The 27,228-nt window shown below is 45.6% G+C and overlaps 1 protein-coding gene across 1 annotated transcript; it reads left to right on the top strand.

Moving 5' to 3' along the window:
• LOC125466849 (myelin protein zero-like protein 2) lies at positions 1–23,759 on the top strand. The gene is made up of 6 exons (XM_048561949.2): positions 1–149; positions 9,805–9,971; positions 13,640–13,850; positions 15,551–15,728; positions 21,355–21,444; positions 22,234–23,759. Exons 1-5 carry the CDS (start codon positions 98–100, stop codon positions 21,425–21,427), a joined length of 681 nt encoding a protein of 226 aa, XP_048417906.1. The 5' UTR covers positions 1–97; the 3' UTR covers positions 21,428–21,444; positions 22,234–23,759.
• The last annotated feature ends 3,469 nt before the right edge of the window (positions 23,760–27,228 follow it).

Here is a 27,228-nt window from a genome sequence, read left to right as displayed (position 1 = left end):
TTCTGTAACATACTGTCCTGCTCCGCCTCTCACCTGCTGTTCTCCACAATTCTAACTGGGGCTGGCCGTGAGAGGGGACTAGGATTAGCAGTTTCCGATGTGTTCCCAGAGCCCGCTCTGGCTGCTGGCCCTGGCCGTAATATTTCCAGGTGAGTGTGTGGCACAGGTTCAGGGACCAGGAAGTGGCAACCGGGCTCGGAGCGAGCAATCTGCTCCATTTTGTGATCCAGCAGGAACCTTTCTCTGGGAGGGGAGGAAGCAGTCATTCCAAGTGAGGGAAGGGTATCTTTAAAATGTTCCTCAGAAGTTGGCTGTGTTTTTTTTTTGAGCGGATTGCTGGATGGACAGGGAATGTCGGAGTTGCGATCCTCTGACTGGATCTGGTCGTAGTGTTAAAGGAAGCAAACAGCCCCAAACCCGCTCAGTGAAACTCTCCCTCCCGGGCCATGTTAAACCAAGTTCCCAGCTCGAAGAAATCACTTCTCCAACATTCCAAAAAGTTGTCATCTGCAGCTGTTTCTTTTAAGAATTACTGAAAATAATAGAGGCGTATTGTTAAGATACAGATCACCACGATCTCATTGAATTTGGTTTTAAATAGAATGCACTCCAGCTTCAGAGCAATGGTTCTGTCTCGATTTGTAGCAGAAACAATTCAGCGATAAGAGTTCAAACTATTATCTGCAGATGTGGTAATTCAATCTGCAACTACGGTGACCGAACTATTGGATTGTCGTAAAACACCAGCTGGTTCACTAATGCCTTTTCAGGAAATCTACCGCCATTCCTCATGTGACTCCAGACTCAGAGCAATGTAATGGACTCAGTGCCCAGTGTGTATATGGGGACAGTGGCTCGCACATCTGGCCAGTACAAGGCAAGGTGACCAGTAATTACACTGGTGGTAATCCGGGAAGAATTGTATAAATTTAGGATTAAGATACAAGTGAGTTCAGAAATGAAAATCTCAATGTTGTGACCTATAAGGTGTAGGAACAGAAGTGAGCCATTCAGGTGATCCAGTCTGTTCTGCTCCCAGTGATATTATGGCTGCCCTAATAATTCTTAACTCCACCTTCCTGCCTTTTTCCCCATAACTCTTGAATTCCTTACTGATTTTAAAAAACACTGCTTCTATCAACCTCGCTCAGCATCGACAGCCCTCTGTAGTAAAGGATTCCGCAGACTTACAACCTTCTTTTGAGAGAAGACATTCCTCCTCACCTCCATCCTACATGTATGATCCCATAAGATTCTTATGAAGATCTGTAGCTCGGATTGAGGATGTGGTTGTTGACTTGCTCGCCGATCCAGCCAGTAACAGTTCAGATGTTTTGTCACCATGTTAGGTGATGTCATCAGTGGGGCCTCTGAAGAAGCGATATTGTTCCACTCTGCTTGGTATTTATATGATCATGTCTGTTGATGTGTTTTGTGCCATTTCTGGTTCTCTACGATTTGCAAGGGTTTGTATATGTGTTCTAATTCCACATGGTATTGCTTGCGTTATGGATGGAGAACCAGGCCTCCAGGAATTCCCGTGCGTGACTAAGGTCGCCTTGAGCAAGGATAGTCACATCCACTCAACCCAGGAATTCCTTAATAATCTCAGACCATCAAAATCAACAGTGACAAGATTATGATATCCCTTGACGTTACAGTGCTATTCACATCCATTGATATCTGACTAGCCAGAAACACTGGCCACATTACTAGAGGAAAAAGGAACGCTGACCAACAGCTCCATCAGCAAGGACAACTTACTTAGACTACTGGAACTATGCCTCACCACACACTTTGCCTTTTAACAGTCAGGTATACAAACAGATTAATGGTACACCAATGGGGTTGTCATTCTCAGGATTTATTGCAGAAACGGTCATGCAAAGACTGGAATGGACACACCACCGCCCCACCCCCATACAGCCAAAACTCTGGATATGATACATGAATGACACATTTGTCATTATTAAACGCACCAAGTTAGAAGAGACACTCTACCTCATCGACAATATATTCACCGGGATCAAATCCATAAGAGAAGAGGAAAACAAGAATCAACTTCCATTCTGAGATTCCAGGGTAGAACGAATGATGAACGGGGAATTCCAAACCACAGTATATAGTAAGGCAACCCACACTGACCAAATCCTCAATTTCCACAGCAATCACCCCAATGTCCACAAACAAAGCTGTGTAAGGACACTGTTCAAACAGACCACAACCCACTGCAACACACCTGAACTTCACAAGAAGGAGGAAGAGCACCTATATAAGGTCTTCACTATCAATGGATGCCCCACCAACTTCATTCGCACATGCCTATTAATAGGCAAGACCAAGAAGACACAATACAACCTAATACATTGGCCACTCGACCATATTTAAAGTTTTAACAAAGATCTGTAGCTTGGGTTGTGGATGAGGTTGTTGACTTGCTTGCCGAGCTGGCTTGTTCTCGTTTAGATGTTTTGTCACTGCTAGGTAATATCAGTTAGGCTTCTGATGAAGCAAAGTTGTTCTACTCTGCTTGGAATTCATACTGTCCGGTCTGTTCTGGTGAGTACTGTCATTTCTGGCTTTGTTCTGTACGAGTTTGTGTATGGGGTCCAATTCCATGTGTTTGTTGATTGTGCATTGGGAGTTAAGAACCATGCTTCTGGGAATTCCAGTGCTTGTCTATGTTTTTGGCTTGGGCTACTATGATTACCTTGTCCCAATTTACCATTAGCATATGTCAACATATCGGAACTGACAATAAGACTCCTGTGACCACCAGGAATTAGGATAGTTCACAAACCCAAAGCCACACTATGATAAACAATCACAAGGACCAAAAATTCTCTACCTACAACATGCAGGATCAATGTAGTGCACAAAATACAGTGCAAGGCCTGCCAAAAACATTACATCGGCTAGACAGGAAGGAAAGTAGCCATCCGGATTACACGAACACCAGCTGGCAGCTAAAAGACATGACCAACTTTCTCTCATTTGAGTGTTCTGACAACAAAGGCCATCAACTTAAATGTGATGTTGTGACCATCCTAGGTCAAGCCAACACCATTGACATGCCTGGGAATTCCTAGAGGCCTGGTTCTCCACTCGTAATGCAATCAATAAATGTGTGGAATTTGACTCCATATGCAAACCTTTGTGAGAAAAGAACCAGAAGTGACACACAACACCTCAACAGACCTGATCTCATAAATTCTAAGTGGAGTAGAACAACATCGCTTCATCAGAGGCCGCATTGATGATGTTAGCTAGCATGGTAACAAAATGTCTGAACTGTAGCCGGGCAGCTCAGTGGATATGACCCCCTACTCTGAGACAATGCCCTCTGGTGCTAGGCTCCCCCACAAAAGCAAACAGCCTGAACATATCTAGCGTGGTAGGCCCCTAAGAATCTTGTATGTTTCAATAAGGTTGCCTCTCATCATTTTAAGCTCCAACCTACTGAACATCTCCTCATTAGACAGTCTCTCCATACCCGGGATTGGCTGAATAAACCTTCTCTGGACTACTTCCAATGCCAGGATATTTTTCTTCTGATAAGAGACTCCAAAACTGTTCACAGTAATCAGGCTGTGGTCTTACTCATATTGTTTGAGCAAGATGTCCCTATTTATATATTCCATTTCCTTTGGAAATAATTGCCAACGTTTCATTTGCATTCCAATTACTGACTGAACTCAGATGGTAGCTTTTTGTGCTTTTATGCATGAGGGTTCCCAAATTACTCTGTGCTACAACGTTCTGCAGGCTTTCTCCATTCAATTAATATTCAACACCTCCATTCTTCCTGCCAAAGTTCATTACCTCACATTTTCCCACATTGGTCCATTTGCTAAGCTTTTTATGCTCATTTGCTTAATTTATCTCTATGTCTGTGTAGATTTTGTGCTGTCCTCTCCACTTGCCTTGCCATCTATTTGTATTATAGCCAAGTTTGTGGTTGACACAAAATCAACTTCCTTTTCCAAGTTATTCATGTATTTTGTAACCATTTGTTACAGTTGGCAGCATGAAAATGCCCTCTTTAGCCCACCTCTCTGTTTCCTATGAATTCAGCAATCCTCTATTCATGTTAATATACTATCACATTACCTTGGACCTTGCCTTATTAAGCAGCCTAATGTGTGGAATGTTATCAAATGCCTTTTGGAAATACAAATATATTACAGCTACTTGTTCTTCTTTATCTATCTGGCTTGTTACTTCAAAGAATGCTAATAAATTTTTCAGGCATGATTTCCGCTCCATGGAGAAATATTGTCTCTCCTTGATAGCATTTAGTATTTCTAAATGATTTGCTATTTATCATTTATGTTAGACCCACATTTTTGCAATGCCAAATATTGTGTTAACTTGTCTGTGTTACCAGTGTTTTTATTTAATCTCCCTCCCATTTTTAAGTGTTACATTAACTGTTTTCCAATCTTCTGGGATGTTTCCAGAATCTAAAGATTCCTGGGAGATTATGACCTGGGCATCTACTATCTCTGTAGTGACTTCCTCACTGGGACATTTCTTTGCTGTGAGTCATAAAGCAATTTCTTTAAATGTCTGCCACCTTTCCTGCTAACCACCTTTCTCAGCCCCCTCCAGCCAACCCTACCGTACTTCTTTTGTAATTACTTGTATTTATGTTGAGCACATTTGTTTCCAACCCAAATGTCTCACTTTCGAACTGAATACTAAACTCCACCATGTTATGGTCACTGTTTCCCAGGGGTTTTTTACTCTGAGATTGTTTTTAAACCTGCCTCGTTATATGTTACCAGATTCAAAATAGCCTGATCCTTGGTTGGATCCATCACATATTGTTCAAGAAAACTATCCGGAACATTCCATGAATGCTTCCTTGTGGCTACCTCTGCCAGTTTGATTTTCCAATCTACATTAAGATGAAAGTCACCTATATTTAATGTACTGTCTTTTTTACATTAAACCTGATTTATTCTTTGTCCTACAGTATAGTTACTGTTGGGGGGCCTCTAGTCTACTTCTACTGGTAGCTTTGTCTTGTTTTTATTTCTTTCCTGCACCCATTTGGATTCTGCATCTTCAACTCAAGATCATTTCTTGCTATCAAACTTATTTCATGCTGAACTAACAAGGCTGCTGTGGAGAGTCTCTTTCCTGTACTCCGCACTCAGGCTGGTGTATGGGCTTCCCCAACTTACTGTGATGGTCTGTCTACAGCAGGCTGTGAATCTTCAAAGACCCAGACTGCTGAACTAGGGCAACTCTGCTGGAGAGACCGCTGAACCGAATTCACTGTTTATAGTCTGACCAGTGAGTTGGAACTTATCTCCGCACAGTAATTGCGACCAACACCAATGCCTGGGCGATTTCCTCTCTTTTTGATGGGATAACAGCCACCTGGTACCTACCCACTCAGGCAGTACCCCCCAAGAGACATCAAACTGCTCACCCTGGCCAGCAATCCCCCTTGAGTGGGCGGATCAAATCGTCTGGCTCACCATCCGGTCCTTGACACTGGAATTATAATCTTATAATCTGGGATCTGCTGTGCTCTCAGCCAAAGTTGGTGTACCCAGAAGGAGCACAGATGGACTCAAATATTTGAGTTCAAAATTATCAGTGAACTTTATTACAACAAAACTCAACTTGCCCAATCCACACAATACATTAATAACACTTATACTCCACACTATGACATAAAATATAAGAAAACCGGAGCAGGCACAATGTAAATCTTTAACCTTACACAATTTACAATGAACTTATACTTTAGGAATCACACAAAACCCTCCTCCCCCCCATGCCTAGCCAACTACTCCAGAGTTCGAGTGTCCCAGGCCTGGAAAGGGTTCTTACAGTCTCGGAGGGACTTGTCACTTGTCCGGTGGGATTCCCTCTCTGCCTGAGGTGTTGTTGCAGACTTCCAGAGTCTGAGATTGCAGATAGGGTCGATGTCTTCAGCCCCAGGGGGTTGGTGTCCAGAGGAGCAGCGAGCTCCGGGCGAGGAGAGTGGAAAAGGAGAAGAGCTGCTGATAGCTGGCCCTTTTACCCTCGCGATTCCAAAGGGTCGGCCGGCCCACCCCCCCACCCCCAGGGTAATTCTGTTCCACAAGCATCTCCGGTGATTGTATCAGAGATAATGGGAACTGCAGATGCTGGAGAATCCAAGATAACAAAGTGTGGAGCTGGATGAACACAGCAGGCCCAGCAGCATCTCAGGAGCACAAAAGCTGACGTTTCGGGGCGAGACCCTTCATCAGAGAGGGGGATGGGGTGAGGGTTCTGGAATAAATAGGGAGAGAGGGGGAGGCAGACCAAAGATGGAGAGAAAAGAAGATAGGTGGAGAGGAGAGTATAGGTGGGGAGGTAGGGAGGGGATAGGTCAGTCCAGGGAAGACGGACAGGTCAAGGAGGTGGGATGAGGTTAGTAGGTAGGAAATGGAGGTATGGCTTGGGGTGGGAGGAAGGGATGGGTGAGAGGAAGAACAGGTTAGGGAGGCAGAGACAGGTTGGACTGGTTTTGGGATGCAGTGGGTGAAGGGGAAGAGCTGGGCTGGTTGTGTGGTGCAGTGAGGGGAGGGGACGAACTGGGCTGGTTTTGGGATGCGGTGGGGGAAGGGGAGATTTTGAAGCTGGTGAAGTCCACATTGATACCATTGGGCTGCAGGGTTCCCAAGCGGAATATGAGTTGCTGTTCCTGCAAGCTTTGGGTGGCATCATTGTGGCACTGCAGGAGGCCCATGATGGACATGTCATCTAAAGAATGGGAGGGGGAGTGGAAATGGTTTGCGAGTGGGAGGTGCAGTTGTTTATTGCGAACCGAGCGGAGGTGTTCTGCAAAGCGGTCCCCAAGCCTCCGCTTGGTTTCCCCAATGTAGAGGAAGCCACACTGGGTTTATTGCGAACCGAGCGGAGGTGTTCTGCAAAGCGGTCCCCAAGCCTCCGCTTGGTTTCCCCAATGTAGAGGAAGCCACACTGGGTTTATTGCGAACTGAGCGGAGGTGTTCTGCAAAGCGGTCCCCAAGCTTCCGCTTGGTTTCCCCAATGTAGAGGAAGCCACACTGGACATCTGCCAATGTGGTATACTGCATCCACTGTACCCTCACCCCATCCCCCTCTCTGATGAAGGGTCTAGGCCCGAAACATCAGCTTTTGTGCTCCTGAGATGCTGCTGGGCCTGCTGTGTTCATCCAGCCTCACATTTTATTATCTCCAGTGATTGCTGGGGCCAGTTTAACCTCATCATTCATGGAAACAAGAGGGTCGACACCATCCTTCACTGGAATTTTGATGACTTCATGGAGCCTCCCAAACTGTTTTCAGATTAGAGTAAGTCGTTATCCCATTAACTGCATAGGCTCCATTGTTCACAGTTTCTGGCTTATTACCATTTCTATGCCTGTCCCTGGATACGATGTCTAGCGAGTGCCGGCTTGTTGATTGCGTTCTCTCATACCTCTGAAGAGCTCTGTCCCCAGATGCCTACACAGATGCCAGGTTGACCAGTTCTTTACAAAAGGCCATTTTCTTTCAGTCCTTCCCTTCAAAACTGGGGATTGCCCTGAAACTGCTACACTACCCCTCCATTCTTTCCTACCTATCCTTTTAAAAAGTTACATATCCATAAGAAGACCATAAGCAGGAACAGGAGTGGACCTTCAGCATCCCCTCTGCCATTCAATTGGATCATGGTTGATCTGACACTCCTCATAGATAATGGGAACTGCAGATGCTGGAGAATCCAAGATAACAAAGTGTGAAGCTGGATGAACACAGCAGGCCAAGCAGCATCTCAGGATCACAAAAGCTGACGTTTCAGGCCTAGACCAACCTCTCTGATGAAGGGTCTAGGGCCGAAACATCAGTTTTTGTGCTCCTGAGATGCTGCTTGGCCTGCTGTGTTCATCCAGCTTCACACTTTGTTATCTGACACTCCTCATGTCCACTTTCCTGTCCTTTCCCTGTAGCCATTGATTCCCTGACTGATCAAGAATCTGTCTCGGTCCTAACTATCCACAAGGATTCTGTCCCACATCCCTCTGTGGCAACAAGTGCCAAAGGCACTCAACCCTCTGAGAGAACCAATTCCTCCTGATCTCAGTCTTAAGTTGGTCTCACTGCAGCTTTCTGCAGTTTTTCTCCATTTAAATGATGTTCTGTTCTTTTGTTCTCCCTTCACATTTTCCCACATTATACTCCATTTGCCAACTTTTTGCCTGCTTGCTCAACCAATCAGTCTCTCTGACTCTCTATACTCCTGTTTATATCCCTCGCACAGCTGGCCTTTCCACCAGTGATTTGTGTCATCTGTGCATTTGACCTCCTAGTTACTATTTTCTGAAGAAGGGTTCAGACCCGAAGCATCAGCCTTCCTGCTCCTCTGATGCTGCTTGGCCTGCTGTATTCATCCAGCTCTACACCTTGTTATCTCAGACTCTGGCATCGGCTGTTCCTATTACCTCACCATGTCTCTGTACTGGCTGTAAGATCGTACTCATTAACCTGTATTTTTGCTGTTAATTCATTTACTTTGTTCAAGTAAAGAACAATGAATTTTGGCTTCTGTCATTTTTCCCCTTTAAATCCTATTTACTGCTGTTTTTCTGTGCTTGTACACTCTGTCCCTTTATGTCCCATTCTGGGTATCGTTATTTGAATAAATATCTTGTAAATCTGCCATTTTCTCCTCTCCCAAACCTTCCCCTGTAATTAGTTTGAAACACAATCTATGGCCCTAATTGTTCATTCGCCGGGATTCCCAACGCCATTCAAATGAAGCCCCTCAGTCCTGATGCCATTGCCCCATGAACTGAAGCCCATTCCACCCACACTAATTTCTGACTGCCTTTTAACTCCTGGGAACAGTCACTATTCCCCCAGTAATACTGCCCCCCACCACAGCTGTATTCCTATTTGCTCACCCCATTTGAATGACCTCTTGTTCCAAGATGCTGACGTCACTTTGGCCATCTTCCTTAAGTCTCCACTCTCATCCACACAAGCAGCAAGAACCTAGGAGCATTCTGACCATTAACTCCCAGTCACTTGGTAGACACTGGGTTAGTAAGTAACACACAATTGCTGGCAATCTCTGTACCGATCTATCAAGCTTTGTATTTCTGAGATTGAACCTTGTTTGTTTTGTGCCTGCCAATGTTTGACATTTTCGTTTACTGAAAATGAGTGCTGCTCAGGAAAATAAGCGCTTGTTACAATTCCGGCACCCATAGCAATCCTGGGACTAGTCATTCCAATTGGACAAAAAACCAGGAGGAGATAATACTGCCAACTGTGCAGGAAATTTACTAAATGGCAGATCAGAGAATAAGATCCCAAGGAACCAACAAACAGCGCAATTGTCTTTTTACTGGCAAGAACAGCATTTGTTGCCATCCCTAACTACTCTAGAGCTGGGGGGTTCGCTTGGTCTTTGAGAGGCCATTCATTTAAGAGTCAACCATGTGACTGTGGGTCTGGAGTCACATTCCGGTTCATTCTTCTCATCAATGCTTTCTTTTTGCCCCTGATGAATTTTTGCTAAGCATTATGAAATATATGCTTAAATGTCTGCCATAGATTTCTAGGCTGGTTTAGACAACTCCTTCTGTATATCTCCTGACCTTACTTGTAAGGATAACTGTACAGAGTTGGTGTTTATTCAGCAGGATTAGGGTCACTCACTGTGTAACCATACAGGGTCAGTATTTATTCAGTATATTACTGTTTGAATTGATTAATTAGAGGCAATGAATTTCTCCTGCTGAATATGCATCAATGTGATAATAAGGAATAAATGTTGCGGTTTCTGTGCAGGTATCAGTGATGTTGCTGCTGTTAATATTTACACCAGTGGGAATGTTGAAGCTCGGAATGGCACCGAGAAACGCTTGAAATGCACGTTTCAGTCCAGCTCTCCTGTCAGCAAGCGAACCACTGTCACCTGGCACTTTCGACACCCTGAAAGCAGCAATGAGGAGTCTGTAAGTATCTTGTGGGGATCTCATACGCTTCTCATACCAGGTACAAGTCACCTGCATTCACCCAGCCTTAACAGGAATCTCACTCATTGCTGATTCATTTCTTACTGTTATGATTCCAATGGTAATATCAGATCTCCAGGTGAAACCTGGGCTGATGGATCATATTTTCTTTTTTATTTAGTTAATTAAAGCGGTCACTGAAACATTTTCATTGAAGGTTGCAGTTTTCTGAAACAGCAGAGCAGACATTTTTAGCAGATTGGCAGAAATAAGAAGACTGAATAGCCTAAACATATATAACAATTTACACACAACAGAACCAAGTTACAACATGTTTCCTGACACTAATCTTTACACGGATTCAATTTCAGGAGAATTACTTCTCTATCTCAACTCTTTAAGGTTCCACCTGTTTAACTCCTTACAGTTTCTGTCCTATAGACTGTGGAGACAGTTCGATGAGTCCTCTCTTAATCTGCTGATGTAACTTTTACAATAAACCTGAGAGCCAGAATACACTCAGTTCTAATAGCCTACACATTTTCTGACCAAATTTGCCCAGTTTGGAAGTTTTGCAAGCCAAAGGTGACTGGTTCTCTGCGAAAAACTAAACTTGTTTCTGAACTCAAACCTGAACTGAATTAAACTTCCTCTTCTCAGAATCTTCTGAGCTGAAAATAAAGCATTACATGTGTACTCTACCATTAACTTTATAAAGCCAAAAGGATCAACATTTGTCCATTCACACCCTAGGGGTCCACAGTTACCTGCCCTGTAATAAGTACTGGATTTAAATCACTGATCCTAGAGGACATTTAAAACTTTTAATTCAATGGAAAATCCCTCAGAAATAACTGACACCTACTTGTCCCTATTTTGAAGTCAAACTTCCAAAATGTTGGTGATGCAGATATGAAACAGTTTTCATGATGGTGTCATGAAAATGTCAGAATGTCCTCAGCCTTGATCATGTGAAAAGGTCAATATTGTTGGCTCATTGCTGGTGAAATGTTCAACTGGAACTTCCACCGAGCAATGAGTCAACTCCTTCTCGGGTGAATTTCAATATCTGCTGTAAAAAGTGATTGCATTCCATTCACCCCTGCACTGTCTGTCAAGTCGAAAGGCAGAACAGTAATGCTGTTTTTATTTAAATGTGTGGGCCTCACATTTCCACGGTCCGTGGCCAATCTCAGTCACTCTCAATCAAAAGTCACCGAATTCTGCCTGTGACCACACATGCTGCAGGGGCAACCAGGGCCTGTCTGAGCTGAATATAAAGCAGGGCAGACGCCACAGCCTTAGGCTGGTATGGCTAACCCAGTTCCTGGTACTGCCCGGTAACATGCTGAGGAATAAGGTCCAAACCAGAAACAGAAACAGCCAGTACCTGAAGAACTGTGTCGCCAGCAACAGGCAGCTCATGAATCAGCGACATTTACTGAGCTCCAGAAATAAGGACTTTGTGTGAATGTGGAGATAATTTGAGCTGGGAAGGTCACGAGAGATTGAATGGAGATATTTACATAACTGAAGAGTGGTAATGGGAACTGCAGATGCTGGAGAATCCAAGATAACAAAGTGTGGAGCTGGATGAACACAGCAGGCCAAGCAGCATCTCAGGAGCACAGAAGCTGACGTTTCGGGCCTGGACCCTTCTTCAGCTCTCATGAAGGGTCTGGGGCCGAAACGTCAGCTTTTGTGCTCCTGAGATGCTGCTTGGCCTGCTGTGTTCATCCAGCCCCACACTTTGTTCTCTTGGTTTTTTTACTGCTGTCCTGAAATACGGGTATAATTAGGTCAGTGCTTATTGCTCATCCCTAGTTGTCCTTGAGCCGCTGTAGTCCATGTGCTGTGGGTTGACCCACAATGCCCTCAGGGAAGGAATTCCAGGCTTTTGACCCAATCACAATGAAGGAATGGTGATACATTTCCAAGTCAGGATGGTGAGTGGCTTGGAGGGGAACTTGCAGGGGTTGGTGTTCCCATGTAGCTGCTGCCCTTGTCCTTCCAGATGGAAATAGTCATGGGTTTGGAAGGTGCAGTTGAAGCAGGCTTGGTGAATTCCTGCAGTGCATCTTGTAAGTGGTACACACTGCTGCTACTGAGTGTGGTGTGGAGGGAGTGGATATTTGTGAATGTGGTGCCAATCAAGTAGGCTGCTATGTCCTGGATGGTGTCAAGCTTCTTGAGTATTGTCAGAGCTGCACCCTTCCAGGTAAGTAGGGAATATTCCATCACATCTGTGACTTATGCCTCATGCACTGTGGACAAGCTTAGTGGAGTTACTCGCCACAGTATTTCGTAAGACATAGGAACAGAAATTAGGCCATTTGGCCCATCGAGTCTACTCTGCCATTCAATCATGGCTGATAGGTTTCTCAACCTCATTCTCCCACTTTCTGCCCGTAACCTTTGATCCCTTTGACAATCAAGAACCTATCAATCTCTGTCTTAAATATACTCAATGACCTAACCTCCACAGCATTCTGAGGCAGTGAATTCCGTAGATTCATCACCTCCTGGCTGAAGTAGTTTCTCCTTATCTCCATTCTAAACGGCCTTCCCTTTACTCTAAGGCTGTATTCTCTGGTCCTAGTCTCTCCTACCAATGGGAACACCTTCCAAACATCCACTCTGCCCAGACCATTCAGTATTCTGTAAGTTTCAATTCGATCCCCTCATATCTTTCAATCTCTAGAGTCCTTAAATATTCCTTGTACTAAGCCTTTCATTCTTGGGATCATTCTTGTGAACCTCTTTTGAACCTGCTCCAGGGCCAGTACATCTGTACTGAAGTATGGGGCCTAAAACTGCTCACAATACTCTAAATGTGGTCTGACCAGAGCCTTACAAAGCCTTAGGAGTACATCCCTGCTTTTATATCTAGCCCTCTTGAAATAAATGCAAACATTGTATTTGCCTTCCTAACTACTGACTCAACCTGCAAGTTTACCTTGAGAGAATCCTGGACAAGAACACCCAAGTCTCTTTGCACTTCAGACTTCTGAATTTTCTCCCCATGTAGAAAATAGTCTATGCTTTTGTTCTTCTTACCGAAGTGCATGACCACACACTTTCCCACATTGTACTTCATCTGCCACTCCTTTGTCCACTCTGCTAACCTGTCCAAATCCTTTTGCAGCCTCCACACCTCCTCAATACCACCTGTCCCTGCACCTATCTTTGTATTGTCTGCAAAATTTGCTGGAATGTCCATAGTTCCTTCATCTAGATCATTGATGTATAAAGTGAAAAGTTATCATCCCAACACTGACCTCTGTATCCCTAGCCTATGACCTGCTGTTGTAGCCACTGTGTTTATGTGGCTGGTCCAGTTCAGTTTCTCAACAGTGGTGACCCCAGGAATAACCTTGACCAATCCAATCTTTCCAATGAGTTTTCAATCCTGACAACATTTGTCTGAATCTTCTCTGACATTTCTGTAGAGCAATTAGGTTATCCTACCACTGAGTTAGATATGGAGTAAAGCTCTGTCTACTCTATCCCTATCAAACGTTTCCAGGACAAGGAGAGCATGGGGTTACATTCAGAGTAAGGCTGCTTTTTCACTGTCCCCTGTCAAATACTCCCAGGACAGGGACAGCTCCCATACACTAAGCTGCAATGAATTGTGAATCCTGTAAAACCCTCTCCCTTTCACACAGGTCTTTTATTATCATGAGGAGCCATTCCCACCTCCTGGAGGTCGTTTTAAGGATCGTATATCCTGGTCTGGCAACATTTGGAAAAAGGATGGATCAATTACTATCAGTAACCTGCAATTCACGGACAATGGAACCTTTGTGTGCAGTGTAAAGAATCCCCCAGATGTACATGGGATCGCTGGAGAAATCAAACTGACTGTTGTCCATAAAGGTTTGTTAAGGGTGTTGAGATGCGAGCTCCTAGTGCTGGTTTTATTCAGCAATATCTCAGCTGTGGGATTCACATCAGAATTACAAAATGAAAATTTGCATTTAAATAGTACCTTTCACCATTTCTGGACTTCCAAAGTGCTTTGTTTCCAGTGGAGTATTTTAACATTGTAACCACTGTTACTGTACAGGAGGGATATCTTGCAATGGCAAAACATTCTTGCCAGTACTTATGTGATACTTAACTTTAACTTTAACCCTGGTTTAATGTTGCTTGGTGTTAAACATTGGCCAAGGACAACAGAAAGAAGCTGCTGTTCATATTTAAAACAGTACCATGGAGATTTTATGTTCACCTGAGAAGACAGCTCAGCCCTCGACTTAACATCTGAACAAAAAGACAACAATTTCTGACAGTGCCCGCTCCGTCAGGACTGACCCTCCGACAGTGCCCACTCCCTCGGCGCTGACCCTCCGACAGTGCGGCGCTCCCTTGGCGCTGACCCTCCGACAGTGCCCACTCCCTCAGCACTGACCCTCCGACAGTGCAGCACTCCCTCAGGACTGACCCTCCGACAGTGCCCACTCCCTCAGGACTGACCCTCCGACTGTGCAACACTCCCTCAGGACTGATCCTCCGACAGTGCCCACTCCCTCAGGACTGACCCTCCAACAGTGCGGCACTCCCTTGGCGCTGACCCTCCGACAGTGCAGCACTCCCTCTGTTGTACTAAGATTATTGTCCTTAGGTCTTTGGTTTCAGGTGAAAGTGTGGGTGCTGCCAACTGGCCAGAGTTAATCAGTGACAGTGATTATAAATTACAAAGGAGAGATTCGGATCAATATCTCAGCCGGTGATTGTCTAGTCCAGCAACTTTGAGCACCGGCACCTTTTCTTACAGCTGATCCATTGTATACATTTCCCCCTCAGGGAATTAGTGAAATGAAAAATGAATGTGTCCGAGTCTAGAGTCCTGACCTTTGTCTTACTATCCTCACTGCAGACCTAAACCTCTGGCAAAGAACACCCCATCTGCTCTCCGCTCGCCCCCATTCTCTATACCCTTGTCCTGCCCCCTTGGCTGTGATGCAATCTCTTTCCAAACGTTAGTTGCAATGGATGTGAGTTTGCTCGCTGAGCTGGAAGGTTAGTTTTCAGACGTTTCGTCACCATTCTAGATAACACCATCAGTGAGCCTCCGACGAAGCGCTGGTGTTATGTCCTGCTTTCTATTAGCTAAACAGATTATTACCTAACCAGATAAATAGAAAGCGGGACATAACACCAGCGCTTCGTCGGAGGCTCACTGATGATGTTACCTAGAATGGTGATGAAACGTCTGAAAACTAACCTTCCAGCTCAGCAAGCAAACTCACATCCAGAAGCTCAACCTGAGCTACAAATTTTCTCAAAACTTGTCAGTTGCAATATGCCGTGATCCTCAATGTCTTTGATTACATAATCCCCGGTGTAATGTGTGTGTGGGGTAGTGAGCGATAGTGACCTATGTAATTGTTGGAGAGACTTGTCTGATCATATCCTCACAATCCCTGTCTCCAACGTTGTCCCTGGCTTGTTCTGACACCTGTCAATCCACAATGAGATTGAGGATGGGCACTGGGATCTTTTTGTGCTGTTGGGGAGTAAGATATCACTTGGACACTGGGTTTAAGATCTCTCTCTATGTTCTGTGTTTGTAGTCACATACTCGGAGATGACGATCCTGGGGATTGTGATTGGATGTGCCACAGGCCTGGTGGTGCTGATTGTTATCGCAGTGGTTGCTGTTCAACTTGTTCGTAAGAACCGGGAGCAGCAGGAGCAGGAAGATGAGGAGTATGAGGAGGACAAGGAACTCCATTATGAACTTCAGAACGGGTAAGAAGCCACTGGGGTTGGGAGGCGGGGGTGGTGGGGGATTGGGTCAGGGGAGGCTGTGTGTGGTGGGGGTGTTGGGGCAGGGATGGTTGTGGGTGGGTGGGTGGGTGGTTGCGGGATTTGGGGCACGTGAGGTTGGGACAGGTGAGGTTGTGGGTGGGTGGTTGGGGAGTGTTGGGGCAGATGAGGTTGTGGGTGGGTGGGTGGTTAGTTGGGAGGGTTGGGGCAGGGGAGGTTGTGGTTGGGGCAGGGGCGGTTGTGGGTGAGTGGGTGGTTGGGGGTGTTGGGGCAGGTGAGGTTGTGGATGGTTGGGAGGGTTGGGGCAGGGGAGGTTGTGGGTGGGTGGGTGGGTGGTTGGGGGTTTGGGGCAGGGGAGGTTGTGGGTGAGTGGCTGGGGGATATTGGGGCAGGGGAGGTTGTGGGTGGATAGGTGGGTGGTTGGGGGGCGTTGGGGCAGGTGAGGTTGTGGGTGGGTGGTTGGTTGGGGGGTTTGGGGCAGGGGAGGTTGTGGTTGGGGCAGTGGCAGTTGTGGGTGAGTGGTTGGGGGGGTTGGGGCAGGGGAGGTTGTGGGTGGTTGGGGGGTTTGGTGCAGGGGTGGTTGTGGGTGGGTGGGTGTTTGGGGGGGTTGGGGCAGGGGAGGTGGTGGGTGGGTGGTTGGGGGGGTTTGGGGCAGTGGCGGTTGTGGGTGGGTGGGTGGTTGGGGGGTTTGGGGCAGGAGAGGTTGTGGGTGGGTGGTTGGGGGGGGTTGGGGCAGGGGAGGTTGTGGGTGGGTGGGTGGGTGGTTGGGGGGTTTGGGGCAGGTGAGGTTGTGGGTGGGTGGTTGGGGGGGTTTGGGGCAGGGGTGGTTGTGGGTGGGCGGGTGGGTGGTTGGGGGGTTTGGGGCAGGTGAGGTTGTGGGTGTGTGCGTGGTTGGGGGGGTTTGGGGCAGGGGAGGTTGTGGGTGGGTGGGTGGTTGGGGGGTGTTTAGGGCAGGTGAGGTTGTGGGTGGGTGCGTGGTTGGGGGGGATTAAGGCAGGGGAGGTTGTGGGTGGGTGGGTGGTTGGAGGGGGATTAAGGCAGGGGAGGTCGTGGGTGGGTGGGTGGTTGGAGGGGGATTAAGGCAGGGGAGGTTGTGGGTGGGTGGGTGGTTGGAGGGGGATTAAGGCAGGGGAGGTCGTGGGTGGTTGGTTGGCGGAGTTGGGGCAGGGGAGGTCGTGGGTGGTTGTTTGGGTGTGTTGGGGCAGGGGAGGTTGTGGGTGGGTGGTTGGTTGGGGAGTTTTGGGGCAGGGGAGGTTGTGGGTGGGTGGGTGGTTGGGGGGGGTTGGGGCAGGGGAGGTTGTGGGTGGTTGGGGGGATTTGGGGCAGGGGTGGTTGTGGGTGGGTGGGTGTTTGGGGGGTTGGGGCAGGGGAGGTGGTGGCTGGGTGGTTGGGAGGGTTTAGGGCAGTGGCGGTTGTGGGTGGGTGGGTGGTTGGGGGGGTTGGGGCAGGGGAGGTTGTGGGTGGGTGGGTGGGTGGTTGGGGGGTTTGGGGCAGGTGAGGTTGTGGGTGGGTGGGTGGTTGGGGGGGTTTGGGGCAGGGGAGGTTGTGGGTGGGTGGGTGGTTGGGGGGTGTTTAGGGCAGATGAGTTTGTGGGTGGGTGGGTGGTTGGGGGGGTTTGGGGCAGATGAAGTTGTGGGTGGGTGGGTGGTTGGGGGGTTTGGGGCATGTGAGGTTGTGGGTGGGTGGGTGGTTGGGGGGTTTGGGGCAGGTGAGGTTGTGGGTGGGTGGGTGGTTGGGGGGGTTTGGGACAGGTGAGGTTGTGGGTGGGTGGTTGGGGTGGTTTGGGGCAGGTGTGGTTGTGGGTGGGTGGGTGGGTGGTTGGGGGGTTTGGGGCAGGTGAGGTTGTGGGTGTGTGCGTGGTTGGGGGGGTTTGGGGCAGGGGAGGTTGTGGGTGGGTGGGTTGTTGGGGGGTGTTTAGGGCAGGTGAGGTTGTGGGTGGGTGCATGGTTGGGGGAGTTTGGGGCAGATGAGGTTGTGGGTGGTTGGGGGGTTTGGGGCAGGTGAGGTTGTGGGTGGTTGGGGGGTTTGGGGCAGATGAGGTTGTGGGTGGTTGGGGGGTTTGGGGCAGGTGAGGTTGTGGGTGGGTGGTTGGGGGGGTTGGGGCAGGGGAGGTTGTGGGTGGGTGGGTGGGGTGGTTGGGGCATGGGAGGTTGTGGGGGTTGGGTGGTTGGGGGGTGTTGGGGCAGGGGAGGTTGTGGGGCGGTGGGGTGGGGTTCATGGTGGAGGGGTGGAAGGAACTGACTTCCTGCAATGCCCTTCCAGCTTCCTCAAGCTGCAGACACTTTCACCATTTTAATGCTGCAGGCCGGAAATCGCCAAAGGTACTGGAGTTTGGAAAGACCGCATGGGGCCCCTCTTTCCCCATCCCTCCCCAACTCCCAATCCACCCACTTCCCACTTGGGCCTCTGACCTAAGGAATGGTACACTAGCATTGGAGGCAATGTAGAGAAGGTTGACTCGGGAGGTAGCAGGTACCGAGGGATGGTCTCATGGAGGAGAGGTTGACTAGATTAAGCCTATCCTTTTTAGAATGTAGAAGAATGAGAAGTGACCTGTTTGTAACATGTAAGATAGGCGGTAGGACAGGTAGTGTTGAGGAGGCAGGGAGGCTGTGGAAGGACTTGGACAGGCTTGGAGACTGGGCAAAGAAGTAGCAGGTGGAATATAATGTGGGAAAGTATGAGGTTGTGTACTTTGATAGGAAGAATAGGGCCCAAGGGTACAGTTTTAACATAAAGGCAAGACCTTTTGGAGCAGAAATGAACATAGAATCCCTACAGTGTGCAAACAGGCCCTCTGCCCAACAAGTCCACACCGAACCTCAGTGCATCCCACACAGACCCATCCCCCTATAACTGACCTAATCTACACCTCCCTGAACACTACGGGCAATTTAGCATGGCCAATCCACCTAACCTGCACATCTTTGGAATGTGGGAGGAAACCCACGCAGACACGGGGAGAATGTGCAAACTCCACACAGACAGACACCCGAGGCTAGAATTGAACCTGGGTCCCTGGTGCTGTGAGGCTGCAGTGCTAACCACTGAGCCACCGTGTCGCCAAAGAACAGAAACTTCTTCAGTCAGAGAGTGGTGAATTCATAGAATTCATTGCCACAGAAGGCTGTGGAGGTCAGGTCATTGAGTATATTTAAGACAGAGATAAGTAGGTTCTTGATTGTCAAGGGCGTCAATCCTTGACAAAAGAAAGCAGGAGTATGGGGTTGAGATAATTATCAGCCATGATTGAATTGTATAATTTCTGCTCCTATTTCTAATAGCCTTAAGCATAAAGGCATAGACCATTTTCTAAATGGAGAGAGGCTTCGGAAATCTGAAGCATAAAGGGATTTGGGAGTTCTAGTTCAGGATTCTCTTAAGGTTAATGTGCAGGTTTAGTTGGCAGTTAGGAAAGCAAATACAATGTTTGCATTCATTTCAAGAGAGCTAGAGTACAAGGTCAGGTTTGCACTGCTGAGGCTGTATAACACTCTGGTCAGACTTCATTTGGTATACTGTGAGCAGTTTTGGTCCCCGTAAGTAAGGAGGATGTACTGGACAGTGGGGCGGGGGGGAGGTGGGATCAAGAGAACATTTATAAGGATGACTGCAGGGATAAAGGGCTTGCCACATGGGAACCGATTGGGGACTCTAGGTCTGCACTTGGAGTTTAGAAAGATATGAGGGATCTGATTGAAATTTACGGAATACTGAGAGACCGGGATGGAGTAGACTTGAACAAGATGCTTCCACCAGTAGGAAAGACCAAGACCTGAGGTTACAGCTTCAGAGTGAAGGAACGATCCTTTTAGAACTGAGATGAGGACAAATTTCTTCAGCCAAAGGGTGGAAGCTGTGGGAATCATTACCACTGAGAGCTGCGGAGGCCAAATTATTGAGTGTATTTAAGACAGAGATTGATGGGCTTTGATTAGTGAGAGGATCGAGGGTTACAGGGAGAAGGCAGAAGAATGGGGCTGAGAAACACATCATCCATGATCAAATGGTGGATCAGACTTGATGGGCCGAATTGCCTAATTCTGCTACTATATCTTGTACTCTTACGGGACTTGATAGGGTAGGTGTGGAGAAATTGTTTCCGTTTGTGGGAGAGTCTAGGACCAGAGGGGACAATGTCTGAGTAAGGAGTCAGAAATTTAAGACTGATGAGGAGAGGAGTGAATGTGTGGAGGGCTGTAGAAGTGGGTCATTAAGTATATTCAGATCTGAGGTAGACAGATTTTTAATCAGTAAATGAATTAAAGGATATGGGGGAAAAGGCAGGAAAGTGGAGCTAAGGATTATCAGATTAGCCAGAGTCTATTGAATGATGGGTTAAATGGTCTATTTTTGCTCATACACCTTCTGGTCTTAATCACCAGGCCCAACCAGTTAGAAACAGATCTCCTCCAAATGTGGATCTGTCAGAATCTCTGAGGGATAGCTCCTCCAAGTACAGGCGCTCTATAAAGGTGAATGGCACTTGCTGGGGTGAGTGAAGCTAGTGGTGTAGGAGTGGGCGGGGTTTGAGGTTGGGAGGTGGAGTAAGATCAGGGGATGGTGGGGGTGTGGGGTGGGGTCAAGGGCTGAGAGGTGTGGGGGCAATGTGCGGTTGGGGGATAATATGTTTGAAGCTGGGGATGGGAGGTGTTGGCGGGGGCTAAGGACAGCGGTTGGGAAGCTGGGGATTAGGAGTTGGAGGGTGAGGCTGCAAAGTAGGAGAGAGTAATTTCAACAATGGAATCTTTGAAAATGAATGTGGAATCTCTAGCTTAAAACTGCAGGGATTCAGAAGCTGCTACCTGCGGTAACTTGTAATGCATGTAGTTGATATTGTCAGTTGGATAATTTAAAGTTAATGTTTGAGTCATCAGGTTGCAGTTTCCCAAATGGTAGGCTGGTGCCGGGACTATGTCAGAACTAGACATTAAAGTGTAATCTCTCCAGTCCCCAGTGGTCTGTTTAACAGGGCTGGCTTTTTGTATGTCAAAGTGAATGTTTGGGGTTTTTTCCTTAGGTATTTAATACTAATTTATGCCTGTTCTTTTGGACCAATTTGAATATTATGTCTGAGAAATTAGTTTTTTTTTCCTGTTTGTGGCTTTAAGTTTAATAGCCGGTTTATATTTGAGGATGTTGATGAATCCTTCTCACCTTGCACTGGTTTGTATCCAAATTTCAATCTGTCTTTAGAAATATAGAAGCTGCAACATTTAAAGGGATAGTTATATGAGTCGGAAAGGTTTAGAGGGAAATGGGCCAAATGCTGGCAAATGGGTCTAGATTAATTCAGGATATCTGGTTGTCATGGACAAGTTTGACCAAAGGGTCCATTTCAATGCAGTACATCTCTATGACTCTACTGTTGCTACATGATTGTAACACCAAATAAATGAGGGAATGAAAATGAAAATCAATAAATAGTTCTCATGGAAGCCTCAAGAGGGGACCCTCAAAATAATATGATCTCACTCACCCCCCAAAGCCCACAGTCTGAGCCCCAGAACTCTATTCTGTGCCACAGTCATTTCATGTCCAGTGGTAGAGACATTGGCTTGAGGATCTCAGTTTTCCGACCTTCACCTTCATCTCATTCTGTTTACAGGTTGGAATTGCAGAAATCGGACCATGAGCCAGAGCTTCTGACTGAAGGGTTAGAGACAACAGCTGTCTCCTGACAAACCGCACCAGGAAGGTACCTGATTGAATATGAAAACCACGTTGTGGTGACAAACATTCACCTCCGTGTGGCTTGGTGATTGCACACTCGGTGATGAAATGGTTCTGGGTTCAGGATCCATTGCAGAGAGTCAAATATAAAGTTCATGCTAATACTCCCAAAGGGAGCGCGGCACTGTCAGAGGGTCATTGACGAGGGAGCGCGGTGCTGTCGGAGGGTCAGTGCCGAGGGAGCGCCGTACTGCCACTTGGCCTGGTTGCCATTCTCCACTCCTGCCCAACTGCTGAGAATAGATTCTGTGGCTGGAGCAGAATTTTGGCTTTCATGGGCAAGGTAGCAACTTGCAGAAAGTCTTTGGATCAGCAGGAAGTGGGAGGGATGTGAAAAGCCTAATCTAAGTGCAGGCCTGAAGGTTACTTGCAGAGTGCAGACAGGAAGAATATTGATTCATATCAAAAAGACACCACTGGTGGGGCCAGCATTTATTGCCTGTCACTAATTGCCCTTGAGAAGACGGTGGTGGGCTCCTTTCTTGAACCACTGCAAGGTTTGGGATATAGGTGCACATTGTACTATTAGGGAGTTTCAGGATCGTGACCCAGTGACAATGAAGGGATGGTGGTATATTTCCAAGTCAGGATAGTGAGTGACTTGGAGAAGAACTTGCAGAGGATGGGGTTCCCATGTAGCTGCTGCCATGGGAGAGCAGCGTTGGTTGCTGGGTGATGGTGCTAGAGGCTGTAGTAAAGCTACAATTCAGTCAGGTTGTTTGTTGTGAAATCTGAAATTTATTTTATTTTCCAGGTCAATTTCTGAACCAAGTTTGATTTTAACAAGAGAAGAAGCAAAATTCTAAAACAGAGCCACACGTCTCTTTACCTGTTGTAGAGAGAAAGAACATTTCAGATTCCGTTTTCCCTTTTTGTTCCTTACTTCCTAGGTGGAGCTAATGATGTGGTACACACTGGATTCTGTGTAGATTCTACAGTCTAACCCCAATCTACAGCGGCTCCACATGAATGCAGCCTTGGCTTGTCAATATTTATTAGTAAATCTATGGAGAAAATCAGAGAGTGTAGTTGTTATAGTTACAGATTATTGATGCAGAGAATGAGATGGTTAAATTCCATCAGATCAGTTTAAGAATTTAGTTCGGTTTTAGTAAATCTGGTAGTAAGGAGCTGGTCTCAGTAATTGTGACAGAATGACCCAGTTGGAAAAACCCAACTTGCCAACTCATGTCCTTTAGGGAAGGAAGCCTGCCAAAAGTTGCTCAATCTGGGTGATACTTGTCTCCTGAACAATAGTAATGTGGCTCACTTGCAACACCCCTCCTAAATGGCCCACAAAACTGTCAGTTTCCTCAAATGACTGACAGAGGAATGACACATGGACAACAGTGTTTAAGCAGGCAGCCCATCACCAACCTCTCTGGGCCCAGCCAGCTACAGACACATCCTGAGAATTAGCAATTTATAAATTTCAGGTTTAGGAAATTCTTTGTCACAATGCAAACTGCACCAAAAGCTAACTTTCACTTAATAAAAACCAAAATAACTGCAGATGCTGTAAATTAGGAACAAAAACAGAAATTCCTGGAAGGTCAGCAGCTCTGGCAGCATCTGTGAAGGAAAAAATCGAAGTTAATGTTTCGGATCCAGTGACCCTTCCTCATAACAGTTCTGAGCAAGGGCCGCCGAACCCAGAACATTAACTCTGTTTTGTTTTTTTCTTCACAGATGCTGCCAGAACTGCTGAGCCTTTCCATAGCCTCCCTAACTATGCATTCAATTTGCCTTGCAATAAACTGGAGTGTTCTATCAGCCTCACTACCTACTTGTTGTATCTGCGTACTAACCATTATACTTCATGCTGTAGGACGTCTACATCCCTGTGCACCTCAGAGCTGTGCAGTCTCTCACTGTTTAGATCATATGCTTTGTTTTTATTTCAGTTTACCCACCAAAATAGGGCTTTCACATTTTCCACGTTACGGTCTACCTGCCAGATCCTTGCCCACTCACTTAACCTATCACTATCCCTTCGTAGCCTCTTTATGTCTTCTTCACATTTTCTGTCTTACCTGTCTTTGTGTCATCAGCAAATTTATCTCCATTGAATCCCTTCATCAGTCCATTTATGGAAATTGTATACTGTTGAGATCCTAGCAACATACCATTCATCACGAGTTTGCTGGGATCTGTCCGCAATTTGTTGCTGGCTCTTTGTCTGATGCTGGTCTTGGGATTTCTCTACTATTCTGCTGGAAAGTTACATTTGCATGGATGGGGACAGGAACCACGTGAGTCATGAATGTACTATTTTAAAAATGTTCTAAAATCTTTTTCTGATCTTTTGTTTCTTGATCCAAATGCTGAGGTATTGATCTGTGATTTCTCACAATTGTGGGGTTTGGGACTTCTTGAGATATTTTAACCTGTAATCAAATTGAATGTCGGGGCGCACTCTAACCTTTTTTGTTCTGAATCCTGATCTGTGTCTTAATGCAAATGTCATGGAAGCATATTTTATTCAATCATGTATGTGTTAAAAGATTATTGTGACTAAGCAGGAAAATGATCCCCCTTTAACTGGTTTCTTTTTAATCACTGGAAATGTATTGCGTCAGTTTATAGGGGCTAAACTGCACGCACTCAGAAAAGGGAAGGAATGGAGAAAACATTTGGCCTTTCAACCATCATTGAATCCCCCACAGTCAACATCTTGGTGGTGGAATAGGGCTTCTGAGCCCTGGGCTTGTCTGCTCTATCCACCTTCCTTTAAATGTATTTTCTTTTTTCTCTCTTTTCTCATTTTTGTTTTCTTCTATTTTCCTTAACTCATGGAAAGAACCTGGTCGTGGTGATAGCATCCATTGGTTCTGAGGAAGGGTCACCGGACTCAAAACATTAACTCTGTCTTTTCCTTCACAACTGCCAGCAGCAGTTGTGGAAGCAAGGTCATTGGGGTCATTTAAGAGACTGCTGGACATGTATATGGTCACAGAAATTTGAGGGTGCATACATGAGGATCAATGGTTGGCACAACATTGTGGGCTGAAGGGCCTGTTCTGTGCTGTACTGTTCTATGTTCTATGTTCTATAACCCATTTATACCTAATCTCTGCTTCCTGTTAGCCAGCCAATCTTCTATCCATGCCAATGTTATCCCTTACACAGTGAGCAATTTTTCTCTTCAATAACCTTCAATGTAACACCTTAACAAGTGCCATTTGTAATTCTAACTATAGTTACCTCCCACTGGTTCCCTGTTCCTTTGCACATGTTACTGCCTCCAAGAACTCCAATAACTAACTTAACATAACTTCCCTTCCTTGGAACCATGTTTACTTTGCCTCATTATCTTGAATTTTTCTACATGCCATGTTACAGTATATTGAAACAATAGCTTCTAATATCTTCCCAATGACAGATGTTAAGTTAACTGGCCTGTAGTTTCCTGCTTTCTGTCTCTGTCCCTTCTTGAACAAAGGAATTATATTTGCTCTTTTCCAATTTAATGGAACTTTCCCCGAATCTAGGGAGTTTTGGAAAATTTAAAATCAATGCACCAAATATCTCTCTAGCCATTTTTTCAATGCCCAAGGGATGAAGTCTGTCAGGACCTGGGGTCTTGGTAGTATACAGCTTCAATGATTTGCTCAGTATCACTTCTCTTGTACTGACAATTTTCTAGAGTTCCTTCCCCCCTTTCCATTTTGTGATTTATTTTTAGGATGTTACTGATGACAAATACTTGCTAATTCATCTGCCATCTGTTTGTTCACCATTATTAATTCCCAGATTCATTTTGTTAACTTGTTTCCATTGTAAATATCAAGAGAAGCTCTTACAATGTTTTTTTTTAAATCATAACTGCTTTCTCTGATACTCTACTTAGCCTTACTTCTGAATTGGTTTCACCATTCTTTTGGCATTCATGGCTAAGTTGTATATTCAGAACATGATTCCAAGAAAGATTCATCAGTAATTAGGGTATGGATGTTTGTTAGATAGGATACGCACCATGTTTTAGGAATTTTTTTAAAAAAGCAATTTGGGTTTCAGTTTATTTCCTTCTTCGTGTTAACACTGAGGGAGGTGGGGATCAAAGATCAGTGTTAAAGAAAGTGCATTGAAAAGTGAAATTTCTGTAAATATTGAACTGTTTTATTTTCAAATAATCCAGAGAATTTTATATATGTAAGAGATTTGTATTATTTTTGTTCAAACACTATGACTTTGCTATGTATCATATAAAAGCCACATTTTCACACCTATAATAAAAGCATTTATAGGAATAAATTACATTTTAACACTAGTTCAAGGTTTTCCTTTATTTTATTTGGAGTTGGCCTCATTTGAATTGCCTGTCCCATGGTAAAGATTTGAACTGAACCTTAGCTGGGGTAAATTGGAGGAAGGAGTATCAGGGATGGCACAGGCTCAATGCAGCCTTACCATCACTGGGATTCCTGTCATTGGCTGAAAGACTTGGGCGATTGTAATTGGGTTAATATTGAGAGAAATAGTGAGTTGACCTGGAATTCTTTCTTTCCGCATTGGACACAAGTGCCACTGGCAAGGCTAACATTTGTTGCCACATCCCAATTAGCCCCAGAATTGCATTTCAGAGGGCACTTAAGAATCAATTGCAATGCTGAGAGTCTGGAGTTGCAGGTTGGCTGGATAATATCTTTCCTTAAAGGAAAATAAGATGGGCTATAAACAATCATTTTGTTTTTATTTATTCATGGGATGTGGATGTTTCTGGCTGGGCCAGTGTTTATTGCCAACCCTTAGTTGCCTTTGAGAAGGTGGGGTGAGCTGCCTTCTGGAAATACTGCAGTCGGTGTACTGTAGGTAGAACCACCATACCCTTAGAGAGGGAATTCCAGGATTCTTCCCCAAAGACAGTGAAAGAACGACAATATATTTCCAAGTCAGGATGGAGACTGGCCTGGAGGGAATTGCAACTGGTGGTGTTCCCATGTATTTGTCACCTTTGATGCTAATTTCATGGTCACTGTTACTGACACATACTTTTCAACTTGATAATTTTAATTATCAAATGTAAAATTTCCCCAAACTATCATGTTGGTATTTGAACCAGTGGCCTCAGGGCATTAGCCTGGGTCTCCAGACAGTGAATTCAGTCCCACCACACCACTGCATTCTCCTTAAAGCAGGGGGCGATGGGTTGAATAGTCTCCAGTGTTGGAAGATTCTGTGAGCAGACCTGGTTGATGCCAAACTGGAAAACAAGTCAACAGCCTTTTTCTTTAGATTTTGCTGATTATTGTATTCCCATCACCTCTCAGATCAAATCCCAGAGATCCAATTTAGAGGAATGGATGAAGTCATGGAACTCAGTGGGAAAGCTTTTAACTGAATTGACTGTTTTTTGATTATAGGCTGTCCATCAACCAAGACAGTGAAACTTCAGTTTTTACAGCATACTGACAACCATAGGACATTGGAAAATATTTTTTCTTCAAGAGTTTAATTTCACCTTAGTGAATTTATAAGCATCACCTTTTAAATGTAGTGAGCACTTACAAATGAAAGCCCCTTGCTCCTTGACTTAAATTAGCATCACCAGCACTGGGAGCTCTGGGCTGTGAAATGCTGAGACTACAATAAGTGATAGTAAAAAAAAAAAATTTTTTAAATGTAAAAATTACTACTGTGCCAAAGATTTTCACAAAAATCTCTCCAAGTCTCTGTCATCTTACATGTTGTAACATTCATGCTCCGATGGGACTAATTATCAATCAGTTCTACTTTAATCCAAATCATT

The sequence above is a fragment of the Stegostoma tigrinum genome, chromosome 32 (genome assembly GCF_030684315.1).
Source record: "Stegostoma tigrinum isolate sSteTig4 chromosome 32, sSteTig4.hap1, whole genome shotgun sequence".
Lineage (NCBI taxonomy): Eukaryota > Metazoa > Chordata > Chondrichthyes > Orectolobiformes > Stegostomatidae > Stegostoma > Stegostoma tigrinum.
The sequence above is the reverse complement of the archived record's forward strand: the minus strand, read 5'-3'. Positions and strand labels throughout refer to the sequence as shown.